The sequence below is a fragment of the Coenobita brevimanus genome, chromosome 45 (assembly GCF_032717465.1).
Source record: "Coenobita brevimanus isolate Jiangsu-jjx chromosome 45, ASM3271746v2, whole genome shotgun sequence".
Lineage (NCBI taxonomy): Eukaryota > Metazoa > Arthropoda > Malacostraca > Decapoda > Coenobitidae > Coenobita > Coenobita brevimanus.
This window is the reverse complement of record NC_136998.1, coordinates 40143652-40158413: the sequence shown is the minus strand read 5'-3', so window position 1 is coordinate 40158413 and position 14762 is coordinate 40143652. Positions and strand designations below refer to the sequence as shown.

The following is a 14762-nucleotide window of genomic DNA, read 5'->3' as shown; positions in this document are numbered from 1 at the left end:
TTTCTCTAGCTGCGTATTCTGCTTATTGCACATTATCATTCCCTTGTATGTTATTTGTATTGTTTTAATATCAGAGACATATATACACAAGGATATCGATGTGTAATGTGCAGAGTAAATCGCTGAGAAGAGGCTGCAACGAAATCTCCCTAGCCGCCAAGAATACAACAGATAATCTCACTCATAACTCATCCCAAAATAAATTGTACACCTTAAAGCTTACGTAGAAAATGGTTCACAAATCCCAGCATAGCAAATTTACCCTATTATCACGGCCATTTAACACAGTACAGTACAGTTGTGGTCAGTATTTCCTGTACACACTTGGGGTTCCGACCTGACGAGGCGAGACTCCGAACCCCTCCAGCCAACCCGGTTCTGTATTAGGGGTTTTATACTACTTGTTTTCGGTTCCAAATCAGTAAAGCAAGAGTTTAGTCCACTCCAGCTAACCTGCTTCACTATTGTGGGTTTTACAGTACACGTTTTGGGTTTTGAACCAGTAAAGCAAAGAGTTTGAACCCCTCCAGCTGACATCGCTTCAGTATTATGGGCTTTACACTTTGGGGGTTATGAGCGTATGAAGTGAGATTCTGAACCCCTCCAAGCTATTCAGTATTGCGGGTTTTATTATAGGTCTTGGGTTCCAAACCAGTGAAGAGAGTTCGGAACCTTTCAACCAACTTGGATATTACGGGTTTCTGCCTCCTTGGGGTTCCAGATGATTTTAGAGAGATTCTGAACCCCTGTCAACTTACTTCTGGGTGGATTAGCTATGTCTCGTTTAAATTTGATACTTGTTTCGAAACAGTGTACATGAACCATTGACCACAACTGTACATTCACGGCTAGTTCCTCCCTCCTCATCCCCACATTATCTCCTGCCATTAGAAACTTAGGAGTAGAAGGGGATGAACCTGTGTTAGCAACGAATCAAACCTAACCCATAGATCACAACTTCGTTCCCAGTTAGGTTTCAGCCTACAGCCGTTCCAAACCATTGCACTCATAGCTGGGGATGGGGAGGGAGCGAATATCGACCGTGAGTGTACAACGAGTTTCTTGAGTTTAAAAAATATTGCACACATTTTTGGTATCAGTGGATGATTTCAGGAGGAGATAGGTTTATGAAAAAGTCCTGCAGGCAGACCAACGCACGTAAGAGATGGGGATTCGATACAAACTTTCTCTGACGAAGGAAGGGGATGGTGTGGATGTTGGGAAGGTTCTAGTAGGATACCTTGTAGAAAAGGATTAGTAGAATACCTTGAAAAGCGCATCAGGAAGATAGTTTGTCAAAACAGATGAGTGGGATAGCTTTTAAAGCAGATTAGGCTCTTAAGGTGAAATGTAAAAACTGATACGGAAGTTGATAGTATGTACAAACAGCCTCACATGACCCTTGTTCAAGATATAGGGGCCCCGAGTGTAGTCTGTTCTGAAGCCATGATGCTCTGAAAGGGTGAGGGTGAGTTAGATCTCTGTTAAATCAAGAATGACATGGCGGGGTTTGAGAACAGTAAGATGCAGTGTAAGAGATTGTAAATGGCTAGCTTATGGAGACTTAGTAACACAGGTCATGAAGTAAATTAGAATTAGAAATTAGACACGTATATCTGTGAGGAAGCTGTACAGTATATGCATAATTGTTATAAAATACATCCAGTTTTTGCTTAGTGTAGCCAACAGTTGATTAATATGCTCTAACTTAAAAACATCATTACAATAATCGTATAAAATATGCAGAAGTCTATCGATACACATTCCTTTTCATACAGTTCTTATGATACTGAAAGACAGGGACTTATAATCAAAAGAAAATTACTGACCTTTCCAACATCCACAGAGGAATAAAAGGGATTAATATAGCAGTATCTCTCATATCCTTCACATTATTAAGACAATCCTAGGTTAAGAAAAAGGATAGTTGAGTTAGTTGGGTAATGTTGTTTTGTATGTTAAATTGATTATTGTAGACGTTTTTGCTGGGATTAATGATAGATGTCTAATGGTTTATTAGTGTTATTCCACGTGATGTCGAAGGAGAATTAGATTTGGTATTGTGTGTTAAGTTTATGGTATTGGCAGTAGTGTATTAGAAGTTAGTAAAGTCCTTGGCGGTATTGTCCTCATCTCTACACAAAAACAGCAGAGCCTGGCAGGGTGAAGAAAGGAGTGAAAGAAGGAAGGAAGGTTAGGGAGAAGAAAGGAATGAAAGAAACAAGGGAGGAAGGAAAGGAAGGCCAATGATAGCAGAGTTAACAAATGAATGTCTGTTCAGTTCATGGTGGCCACGTCAAACTTCCCGCCAGATCTCGACACATGACTGCAGTCGAACCGTAAACCCCGAGATTCGAAAAACTCACATGAAGCACTGAGCTCAAATGAGAATGATTACACTACTTTATTACTATACTTTTTTGCGTTTGAGTACTATAGTTTTATTCTCTAAGCGAGCACAGCTATGGTTTTGCGTTCGAGTGCGGGTTTATTCTCCCTGCTTGGAAATAAATCGCACTTTCTTGGAGTAAAGAGTTTGAGATTCGAGTTTGTTTTGGCTGGGGTTGTGTTGGTTTGAGGTGGGATGTTCGGCCTACTCTCGTCAGCTTAGGAGACCTCGTAACACCTCTTCCATTGCGATTTATTCTTCATTTTACCATCTTGATATTTTCTAGTATGTATTTTAAGTTTATTGATATAGAAGGTTGACATAAATAGGTATAATTAACGTGACATAGGCGGAAATATATCTTTAAAGAGGTGCTGAAGGAGCGTCCTAATGCACGAGATGCGAGTGGAGTGGTGTGGTGGTATTGTTGTGGTGTGGTACTGTGTGGTAATGTGTTGTGGTGTGGTAGTGTGTGGTGTGGTGCTAGGGTGGTGTGTGTTGTGTGGTACTGGGGTGGTTGTGGTGTGGTGTGGTGATATTGTGGTATTGGATGACGCGACCACCTTATAGCGACTGTTGTGGCGCACATGCAACAGGTACAAAATGAAAACTGCATCCTTCTCTATCACACACACACACACACACACACACACACACACACACACACACACACACACACACACACACACACACACCATCATCGCTAGTAATCAACAAAGCTATTAACCACTTCAATCCAATGACGTATATTTCATTCTAATCACACGAGGAGGATTTTCTGAAGCTCTCTCCACCGTCCCATGATACGAACAACTCTACGCTCTATCCTACTACCGCCGGGCGATTTTTTCCAGCTGAGAGGGAGTATAGGAGCCTGAGAGTGTTAATCCCCTATCTGTCGCCTCTCGTTTAGCTGAATAAAATCGTCTGGAAGCAACGGGCATCGTGGAATCAAACATACGTCACATCACCCAATGTCTCGTTACAGTAGTGGCGCGTCTGCCTGTAAACCGGCAGATATTGTTTCGTCTCTGGCTTAAAGATACGAGTACAATTCTCTAACAAAGAAAACTGAGAAGGGGCGTGTTCTAGCTGGCACAGGAGGCTTCGTAACACCTCTTCCGTAGCGGTTTCTTTAGCGTATTGCACTTGGACATTCTCTCTTCTGGTATATCGTGTTAATCTCAACATACAGTACCTTCCCTCAGTAACATACAACAAGATACATACAGTAGGTGTAATGTGCTGAATAAATCGCTAAGGAAGAGGTATTACGAAATCTCCGGAGCCACTTAGACTGCGACCCTTGGACCTACGACAGTATATTAATTACAGTATTCTCTTAATGAAACAATCATTGATTGTTTGCATACTTGGCAGGTTATGAGCGAGGGCGAGCATGTGGGGTTGATTGGGTTGGGGAAGGGGTGGGGTGAGGATGAGGGTGAGCATGGGAGAGGGAGGAGAGGGGGTGAGGCTGGGCTGAGTGTGGGGTGAGGGACTGGATTCGTGTCTCTCAAGAATCCTAATCAGTTTGAAATAGCTACAAACAAGTCTCCATGATGTTCAGTATTATCATATACCGTTTCCTTCATTTATATATATATATATATATATATATATATATATATATATATATATATATATATATATATATATATATATATATATATATATATATGAGCATTTAGTCTAGTTGGGTGTGAAGTGTTTTGTTGATATTTTGTGGGTATATTAAAGAAGACAAAAGTATAAATAAGCGATGGTATCCACAACATCATCTCCAGAATGTTTATACATATGGAACCAGGTGGCGGGCCACACAACGCCATGTATTGATCACACAACCCAACTCCCCCACCACCACTCCCCCTCCCCCCCGCCCCGCCTGGCCCTCAGTGTGGCAGCAACACAAACACCGGGTCAGACACACTGCATTAACCTCCACCGCCATGACGCCTTTCCTGTTTTGTTTTGGATTCGTTCACAGACATTTATGCAGCTTAGCAGAGATACATCGAGCTGTGCAGTATATCCGTCATTTACCTACTTCCTTAAAACATCTTTCTCGAAGAAGTGGTGAAAACACGGGGAGGAATGACAGAGGGCATGGCGGTTTGAGATAAGCGATAAGGAAGGCCAGGGTTATGTAGCTGTGTTCTCGCTGGCACGGGACACTTCTGTAGCACCTCTTCCTTAGCTATTCATTTCGAAATTACACCTTAATCCTCTCATGGTCGGAGCAAGTCTAATACCGTATTGCAGTTGTACTAGTGAGGGAACAGGGACGAGGTGAAAACTGATTCTGTATGGATCACTCACACCAATTACTCTTTTTTAATATTTTTTTCAATTGGTTCTTGCTGTCTTGAGAAGATTTTGTTAAGCTTAAGAAAGACCTCGTAGTGAATAGATGAAATAATGACCAAACATCCGATTCCAAAATATCTCAACCAATCACTAAAGTCGTTTGTGGACAGCAGAATAAAATAAAGATGAGATTATTCGTGAGTGGTTAATAGAGAGAGGCCCCACCCCAGGCCACCCCTCCTCTCCCCCCACCCCACTCTCACTCGCTCAATATTGGTGCTGCTCGCTGTGCTGGGGGTGGGGTGGGGGGGGTACGAGAGGTAGGGAGGATGTGGGGTTAGGAAGAGGTGGGGTGAGGTAAGCCATGGTGAGGGTGGGAAGGGTAGGGTAAGGTAGGGCATGGGGTAGGTAGGGGAAGGACATGATGGGGGTAGAGGTGTGGTGAGGGATTGTGGGGTGGGGTAGGGTAAGGTAGGTTAAGGTAAGGTGAGGGTAAGGTAGTGGGTATGGAAGGTTAAGATAGGGCACAGAGAGGGGTGGGAATAGGTGGGGAGAATGTAGGGGGTAAGGTAAAGAGTTGTGGAGTGGGGTATGGAAAGGTAGGGTAGGGTACAGAGAGGGGTGGGGATAGGTGGGGAGAATGTGGGATGGGAAGGGAGGGGAGGGGAAGGAGATTGCAGTTTAATCTCCCTGGTTACTAGGTTAACTCTGTCACGCACGTGGACGCACTTTTAACCCCTCACAACGATGGCGTATTCTTCATTTTGGTTAGCTGAATGAGAGGCTTTCATGTGCACAGGTAGAGAGAGAGAGAGAGAGAGAGAGAGAGAGAGAGAGTATAACGCATCTCTCTCACTTCAACGTAATGATGGATGCAGGCTAATGAACTCCAATAATCACTTGACATCCCACAAAATTACCTTCATATTATGTGGTCTTGCTTACTTCATGGCAGTTTAAGTACAGCGATGTGTTGGGAATGTTGAGGTATATAAGAGAGGGGACTGTAAGTTGGGGGAAGGGCAGCGAAATGGCAGGGAGCAGGGCGACATGGCGGCGATTTATTTGTGGCCACTCCTAACGAGCTTAAGGCGTCTAGTTTTAGATAGATAGATAGATAAATAGAATTTGCTGCTGTGCTGGTAAATATTGCACGCTCTAGTTAACACCCGTGCAGCTCCGGTCACGTGATCTCCACCTGCTAAACCACTTTATATTTATCTCTCTCACTTATGTTTATATGTCTCACGTCTGTACTTCTTTACCTGCATTATTTCTGCGTCTTCTCACTTTCCTCCTTCCTTCACTGCTTTATTTCTGCTCATGCTTCTCCTTCTCACTTTCCTACTGCCTTAGTTGTTTGATTTCTACGTTATGTTTCTCCATACTTTCCTAATGTTTTTTTCTTATTGTTTCAGGATCCTGCTTCACCCCATCCCTAGGTGTGATACAGGATTAGGATGATGATAAATGTGACAATAATGATAACGTTCAATCAATTCCCTATAATGTTTTATCAAGGCAGTGGGAAGACGATTTTTTCCAGCGTATGGGGGACGATTTTCTGACTGAAGAGGTTGACGAAATATATAGCCAACTCTTCCATTTACTAAGCCTCTCGTAGTGAAGCGGTGGTGCTTGTAACTGACGCCTCTAATTCATAAAGCCTTCCCTAATCATTCTTACACTCTTCACTCTTGTTCACTCTAAGATTCTGGTGTTTGCTTGTGACTTTAGAATGATTGGTCCCCGCACTACGATGGGACCATTTTAATTTATAGTTCCCGCTTCCAGATGATTTTTATTAAGCTGAGGGGGAACTTTTCATAACGAGAGACCTTTCTGGAGTTTTATAAAACGGTATGTAGGTAAGAAAGGTGAGAGTAGTGAATAGGTTAGCTCTTGCCTCGTGTGTGTGTGTGTGTGTGTGTGTGTGTGTGTGTGTGTGAGAGAGAGAGAGAGAGAGAGTTCACAACAAGATCCAAGTCACAAACAGGACAACGATATGGAAGGAAGGAAGGAAGAAGGGAGAAAAAGGGGAGAGGAAATAGAAGAGAGGAGACGGGGGAGGAAATGAGGGAGGCGGAGGAAAGGAAAGAGGGGAGGAGGAAGAAGAGAGAAGGAAGTAATGTTGAAATCAGGACAACGATAAGCTCTGTGTAACCAAAATCTCGAAGGAAGTCGTTAACATCTTCTTCTATGCGATTTATTTTGCTTATTACATCGTACTGTCCTGTGTTATTTAAAATCCTTCAAACATCCCCAAACTGTGCATATATTTAGGGGACAGATAGATATTAATCAGCCATATCCAAAAATAAATCGCTAAGGAACAGGAGCTAGGGAGCCTCCTAACCCGTATTTTGAATAGTATCGATGGCTTTGTTGATATCTTCGTAATTTAGGTTTGTCCTGAATAAATCGCAGAGGAAGAGGTGCAATGGTATCTTTGGAATATTCGAATATGATACACAACGTAATAATTACAGATAGTTTCAAAATAAATCGCTGAGGGACAGGTGCCACGAACCACGTTTGCATAAATGCCATAAGAGGAAAATAAGATGTTCTGCATACCATGAAAGAACAATATGTTCTACGTAAAGTAAATCGCAGAGGAACAGGTGCCACGATACCTCATAAAAAATAAATAAGGTGTTCCACGTGAAATAAATCGCTGAGGGATAGGTGCCACGAAGCCTCATAAAAGAAGAATGGGGTGTTCCACGTGAAATAAATCGCTGAGGGATAGGTGCCACGAAGCCTCCTTATCGGGCGAGATCACAGCAGCACTCTGATTGCACACTACCATGGCCATTAAAACACAAGACACACACACACTAGCCCGTGTTTTGAAGTGTATACAGTATTAGTAGTGTTTTTCAATGGTGTTTTAGTGGCAGCGATTCCCGGCATGGACTGAACTGGATCTCAAGAGTTGCCATTAGTTTTACATTGAGCTAAAAAAAACGGGAAATTAATAATGGGTCTTTTCCTCACTACATAAAACTTGCCTTTCTTTATACTACGTAATGTTTGTTCTCTTTTTCCACTACATAAAACTTACGATATATATTCTTTTTTCACTACATAAAACTTTCTCTTTAAATCACGACGTAAAACTTGCACTTTTTCCACCAGTACGTAAAACTTGCTTCTTGTTTCTTGCCACCACATAAAACTTGCTCTTTTTTCCACCACATAAAACTTGCTTGTCTTTTTTCACTGCTTATAACTTGCTTGTCTTTTTTCACTGCTTATAACTTGCTTGTCTTTCCTCACTGCATTAAACGTCGTTCTTTTTCCACTATTTTTACCTGTATATATATTTTTTTGGTACACAACACTTCATTCTTTCACTAAATAAACCCTCCCCCCTTTTTTTCAATGCATATAATTTCCTCGTAATTTTCTCATCTCAGAGTCTGTCGTTTTACAGTATTCATTGCATAAAACTTCGCGTTTTTTTTCTCTGCATAAAAATTGTATATTTTTCGCTGCTTCAGTATGCTTTTTATTTTTCTACATAAACATCTGTGTGGATAATATGTCTTTTTTTTCTGCATAATTCCTTGTATTTTTTTTTCCACTGCATAAAACTGCTTATATACGGTATATATATACTGTATAGATTTTTTCTCGTCATGAGCGGTTGTGTATGGAGACTTTATAATGGCCAGTAATAGATGTGTGGGATGCATAGTATACACACACACACACACACACCCACACCCACACCCACACACACACACACACACACACACACACACACACACACACAGGGTCAGCATGGAGGGTGGGATGATACACCCATCTCGACAACCATGAACTAAAAAAAACTCGCCCTCGCATAATTTATTGTTGCTCCTCCGTAACACCTCTTCCTGGGCGATTTAGTTTACCTACTACACCTTAATACCCTCTTGTATTCTATCTGTATCTGTAATCATTGGTATATCTCGTCGGTTAAAGAGGATAAAAAGGTGTATTGTGCAGAACAAATCGCTAGGGGAAAGGTATTGCGAAGTCTCCTATGCCTACGAAAATACGTCTCGACTTGTGTGGTTGACTATGTAGGTAGACTTGGCTCTCTCTCTCGTCTACCCTCACCGGTATATAATATTTTCTCCCAAACAACTGGGTAGAAGTAGATTTAAAGCGCACTAGAGTTCTCAGTTATATATATATCCACAACCTTTCTTACGAGACTGAGAGCATCACACCAAGCCGCATCCTGCAGAGCTGGAGATTTATAACTTACCGTCAATTCCCGCTCGCAAGTTGATTATATATATATATATATATATATATATATATATATATATATATATATATATATATATATTACAGGAAGAACGTGACATGGTGGAAGGTTTTTGCACCCCTGTTTTTCCCGTCCTTCCAGCAGTAAGGAATATTTTAAAATTCCCTCTCGCAGCTAAAGCTTTTAGTCCATTAGGTGACCAAGGCCGATGCATGCAAGCATGTTCGAGCCTTTATAAATGAAACGAAGGACGAGATATGGATAAGTTTCGCTTACCTTCCCCAGTCATTCCTGACATTACCAGAGTTACTGTACTTGTGAATGTTATTTACGACAGGGAATTGATGGTAAGTTTGTGCCTCCCAGCCGTGGTGCTCTCCTCGTCCCTAGCACGTGTCCCCAGGCGGCGTGGCGTGGGAGGTGCTGGGGAGGAGAGTCACGTGTGGCCGCTGCGGTGGACGAGACTCTGGGTTCGAAGCTTTGGCCTGTGGTTTGGTGTGGCCGCCCTGGGAGCCACGTGTGCGGCCCGGATTGATGGTGTGTGCTCGCCTCTGGTCCTGTAGCACCGGCTGCAGCGACACCCAGGGCTGGAGGGGCTGGTGTGGGTGTGGGTGTGGGTGTGGCGTGGTGTGGGTCAGCTCAATGCCGGCATGGTTGTGGTAGGCATGGGTACCTGTATGGTTGACACCCGCACCTTCCGCTGACCCACACCCACACCCACACCCGGCCCCGCGCCGCTCAGGATGCCCCTCCGCCGCCCCCAACAACAACAACAAGAACAACAAGCCAGCAGGGCGCCTACTGGGTGGCGGTGTGCGGTGCGGCGGCCCTACCGAGCTCAGGCGGCCGTCTGCTGCGGCTGCTGCGGCAGCGGCATCGAGAGAGGGGCGGTCTGCGGCACCAGGGCGGGTTGGGATATAATCTGCGGATGGTGGTGCTGCTGCTGACCACACGCCTTCAGCTCGGTGAACACCTCGGTGAAGAAGGATGGCTCAGCGTTGATCCTCAGCATGGAACCGCTGAGCGTGTTGATGATGGCCAGGCAGCGGTCCCAGAACCGCTCCTTGTCCTCCTCCACCAGGAATGGCTTGAGTGGGTAGGAGATCTCGTTGCCCATGTACGAATAGGACAGGTAGAGGCAGGTGAGCACCACCGCCTGTAGCTCCTGCTCACTGCCCACCTCCTCACTCACCAGCTCTCGCACCAGCATGTACACGAACACCACGTTGGCGGGGTTGATGAACGCGATGTCCTGAAATTATACAACAGCGTTAGCAACATTACCAACAATATCCTGCACTGACACACACATACACAGACAATACCATCATTGATTTAGTCAGGTTAGTTGTATCGATTCGTAAAGGCTTTATTGTCTTTACTTATAATTGTCGTTGTTTTTAATTGCACGTGTCTGCTGCAACATTGTTTGGTGCAGCATCTGTCATCAGCATCGTCTTCCTCGTCATCGTTGAGCCGATCCATTCATAATCATCATCATTAGAATTATCATAATTGACCTACATCATTCATAATCATCACATGTAGGAACACCATCCATCCAACATCATCATCATCATCATCATCATCACGTCGAAGCTGAAAAAAATCATAAGGCAGCAACAGTAATAAAACAGATCCTAAACAGAAAGAAAAAACACCAACCCATGTCAGAAATAACACATAGGAATATTCTGATTAAATCTCTATTCATTATTTTATATGGATCTATTTTCAACTGCAAATTAATTGAGTATTTTTCTTATCTTGTGGATATTTTGAAATCAGATTGTTGAAGTAGGGGAGAAAGAGAGACACTGATAGATAGGTAGGTAGGTAGGTACAGTTGGTAGGTAGGTAGGTAGGGAGAGAGAGAGAGAGAGAGAGAGAGAGAAAGAGAGAGAGAGAGAGAGAGAGAGATTGGAAGTGATGTTATATAAGGGAGGGTTGGGCTGAGTGGGGAATATTTTAGAGTGAGAGAGAGAGAGGGAGAGAGAGTTAATTGATTTTTGTAGCTATATGAAAGTGGAAATGGAGATGAAGAGGGGAATGGAGAGAGAGAGAGGGAGAGAGAGAGAGAGAGAACTCGGGTTTAGGTAGGTGGATGGAGCGGAGTAAATTCGTGGAGAAAGAAAGGCGAAAATAAAGATGGGAACTGTGAAAGAAGGAAAGGAGGTGATGCTGAAGGGGAGAAGGAAAGCGAGTGTGTATAGACCTAGGTGGAAGGAAGGAAGAGGGGGGGAAGGGAGGAAAAGAAGAGTAAAGGGAAGAAGGAAGGAAGGAAGAGCTGGGAAGAAAGGAAGAAAGGTTGGGAGGAAGAGGTAGGGAAAGGGAGGAAGGAAGAAATGGAAAGTTTAGGTGAAAAGAAATGGAGAACGAAAAGGAGGAAGGAAGTAATGGAGAAATGGAAGAAAGAAAGTAAGAGACAGAGAGAGAGAGAGAGAGAGAGACGGAAGAGGGAAGGAAGAAGGGTAGGAAGGAAGGAAGAGATTACAGGGGAGGGAAGGAGGGCCGTGAAAGGGGAGACGAAACAAAATGCGTTGAGCCGTAATGGAGGCGAAGGGTTTGTTAAGAGAAGAAGGGGAGCAAGGAAGGAAGGAGAGGAAAGACAAAGGGATGAGGTGAGGGAGGAGGAAGAAAGGAGAGAGAGAAGGAAGAAGAGGAGAGAAGGACACAAGGAAAAGAGGGGGGGGAGGGGAAAGAGTAAGAAAAAAATGAAATGGGAAAGACGAGGTAGAGGAAAGAATAGAAGGGGAGGAGGGACTGAAAGAAGGAGGAAGTAAGAAGGGAAAGAGATGGAGGAAGAAGGAAGTAAACTGGAGAAAACTATATGCGCAGAACTGGAATGAAAATGGAAGGGTTAAGGGGGAAGGGCAGGAAGGGAAAGAGGAGGAGAGGAAGGTAGGAGAAGAGGGAGAGAGGAGGCGGAGGGGCGAGAGAAATCGATTGGTAGTGTCTAGTCCGGCCAAAGTGAGTGAGAGAGAGAAAGAGAGAGAGAGAGAGAGAGAGAGAGTAATCCGGTGTAATCTGATTTTCATGTTCACTAATTCCAAACACTTTTACACACCCAGAAAAAATCCCGTCACCCAAAGCTTTAAAAAAAAAACATCTCGATCATCCATTTCTTTTCACACACACACACACACACACACACACACACACACACACACACACACACACACACACACACACACACACACACACACACACACACACACACACACACACACACACACACACACACACACACACACACTTTCTTTGATTCATGCAAACCACACACGTTTTAATATACCAGAGAAAATGGCCCGAAAAAATGAACCACGTAGAGATGTCCTTTTTTCTCTTCGTCTGCTGAATAAAATCGTCAGTCGCCAGCCAGAATTAAATACCAACCCCCCCTACAAGCGCTGCAATGAGGTGATCAAGACGGTTTTTTACCCTTGGAGTACCAGTGGCTTTTCCCCCTATAAATAAATCGTCTACAGTCAGCCAGAAGCTCGTCGGATGAGAAAGCTCCGTAACACCCCTTTCTTAGCGATTTATTTATTTACTTGAATAACTTAGTGAAAGTCTTGATTATTTATTTATTTGTATGGCCGTCTGTTGTGTATGTGTGAGTTTAAGACCCGTATTCATGTCGGGTTTGGAGGCTCCCTAACAACTCTTTTTTAGCGATTAAATTTTTGGATATGGCTGGTTAATACCCATTTGTACGTTGTTCATGCAGATTATGACAATGTTAGAAGGATTTATATATATATATATATATATAGATAGATAGATAGATAGATAGATAGATATAGATAGATAGATAGATATAGATAGATAGATAGATATAGATAGATAGATAGATAGATATAGATAGATAGATAGAGATAGATAGATTGATAGATAGATATATCATCATCCTTAGCCGTTTGAGTATCCACTGCAGGACCGGCCTATCCCGACCGAAATGGGGACGGTACAGCCTATGTATCTCTACCAAGTGGCTTAGGCTGTCTGGTAGAGATTGTATGTAGGGTGAGAAGTGCTTGTAAGTGTAATTGTTGTGTTGGAGTGGCTTTGGATGTGTGTGTAGTCTGTGAACCAAGTGTAATCGGCCCACGCAAGCCGACTGGGTGCAAGCATACTTTATAGTATGCGACACTGGTTCAACCACAGCACCCTTTGTGTCCTCCAATGCAGTACGTGGCCGGGTGAACACTCAGAGTTTATTACCCTGGCGGGGCGCGAACCCTTGTTCTCCCATGTACGAAAACACGCTCTACCACTTTACCACAGAGGCTCCATTTACATATATATATATATATATATATATATATATATATATATATACATACAGTATATCAGAAGAGGACAGTCAGGTGTAATAGGCAGAATAAATCACTTAGGAAAAGATGTTATGACTAAGTGTTTAAAGGGGAAGGCTGTGAGTGGGAAGACAAAGAGCAGGAGGTGTGATGGGGATGAAGGTTAGAGGTGAAGGTTACGGTAGATAGAAGAGGCAGGGAAAAGGGCTTGTTTTATAAAGTTATATGCGATAGATAAGTGGATGGATAGATAGAAACATAGACACAATGATTGATTGATAGATAAATGGATAGGTTGAAATAGATTGATAGACAGATTGATTGGTAGATAGATAGGTACCGAAGAGAAATGAGTAGAGAGGGGTGGGCCAGGGAGGGAAGAGGGAGATGACACACACACACACACACACACACACACACACACACACACACACACACACACACACACACACACACACACACACACACACACACACACACACACACACACACACACACACACACGGCATCACTAAATTTCCTGCAAACAGCATTTTCCTGTTCGCTAATGAGAGAGAGAGAGAGAGAGAGAGAGAGAGAGAGAGAGAGAGAGAGAGAGAGATGGGTGGAAAAGAGAGCGAAAAACATTCATTAGTTTTAGAGAGAGGTGGTGGAATTGATGTTATGTAAGGGAGGGTTGGGCTGAGTGGGGGGAATTAGATAGATAGATGGATAGATACAGAGAGAGAGAGAGAGAGAGAGAGAGAGAGAATAAGAACGAAGAGACTTAAAGTTAAAAGGAAAAAGATGATAAAAGATTGAGATATGGGACAGAATGAGGTCAAGTGAGAAATATGAGAGAGAGAGAGAGAGAGAGAGAGAGAGAGAGAGAGAGAGAGAGAGAGAGAGAGAGAGAGAGATTAGGGAGTGGAAAGAAGTAGAGCAAGACTGAGAATGGGAGGGAAGGAGGAGAGTGGGAGAGAGAGAAGAGAGAGGGGGGAAGGGAATAATGATAGAAGAGGAAACAGTGGAGGAAAGGGTGGTAATGGAGAGAGAATAAGAGAAGTGAGGGAGGAAGAGGAGAGAAGGGAAAGGAGAGGGAGAGGGAGAGAGCAAATGGTGGAAGGAGAGAAAAGGGAAGGGGAAAGGGAGAGAAGGAAGGACAGAAAGAAGGATTAAAGAAAAAGTAAGAAGAGAAGAAGGAAAATAAGTAGGAAGAGAGAGAGGGAGGAATGGAGGGAGAAAGGAAGGGGACGAGAGGGAACTGAAGGAAGGAGGGAGTCAGGGAGAGAAGAAAATATGATAAAGGAGGACGAAACCAGAACGGAAGGAAGGGGGAAGAAAGATGGAGGGAGGGAGAGAAAGAGGGAGGGAGGAGTGAGTTCCCGTATCGATTGCAGTGCTCGTAGCCAGATCATTGCCCTTTCCACCACAGCTATCCACCCTAAGAGAGTTACGCAAGAAATCCACAGTGAGAATTTTGTACATAGAGAAGTAGGACACG

The 14762-nt window shown here is 43.5% G+C and overlaps 1 protein-coding gene and 1 long non-coding RNA gene across 2 annotated transcripts in view; one reads left to right on the top strand and one right to left on the bottom strand.

Moving 5' to 3' along the window:
- LOC145398353 (uncharacterized) overlaps window positions 1–14762 on the top strand; it is a 47196-nt gene that overhangs the window by 16544 nt on the left and 15890 nt on the right. The window lies entirely within an intron of this gene.
- The window catches only part of Cdk5alpha (Cdk5 activator-like protein), a 39979-nt gene continuing 35001 nt past the window's right edge, over window positions 9785–14762 (bottom strand). Inside the window, exon 2 of the mRNA XM_080271242.1 lies at window positions 9785–10215. Coding sequence (XP_080127368.1) covers window positions 9802–10215 — 414 coding nt within the window. The 3' untranslated portion in view covers window positions 9785–9801. The remainder of the gene's footprint in view (window positions 10216–14762) is intronic.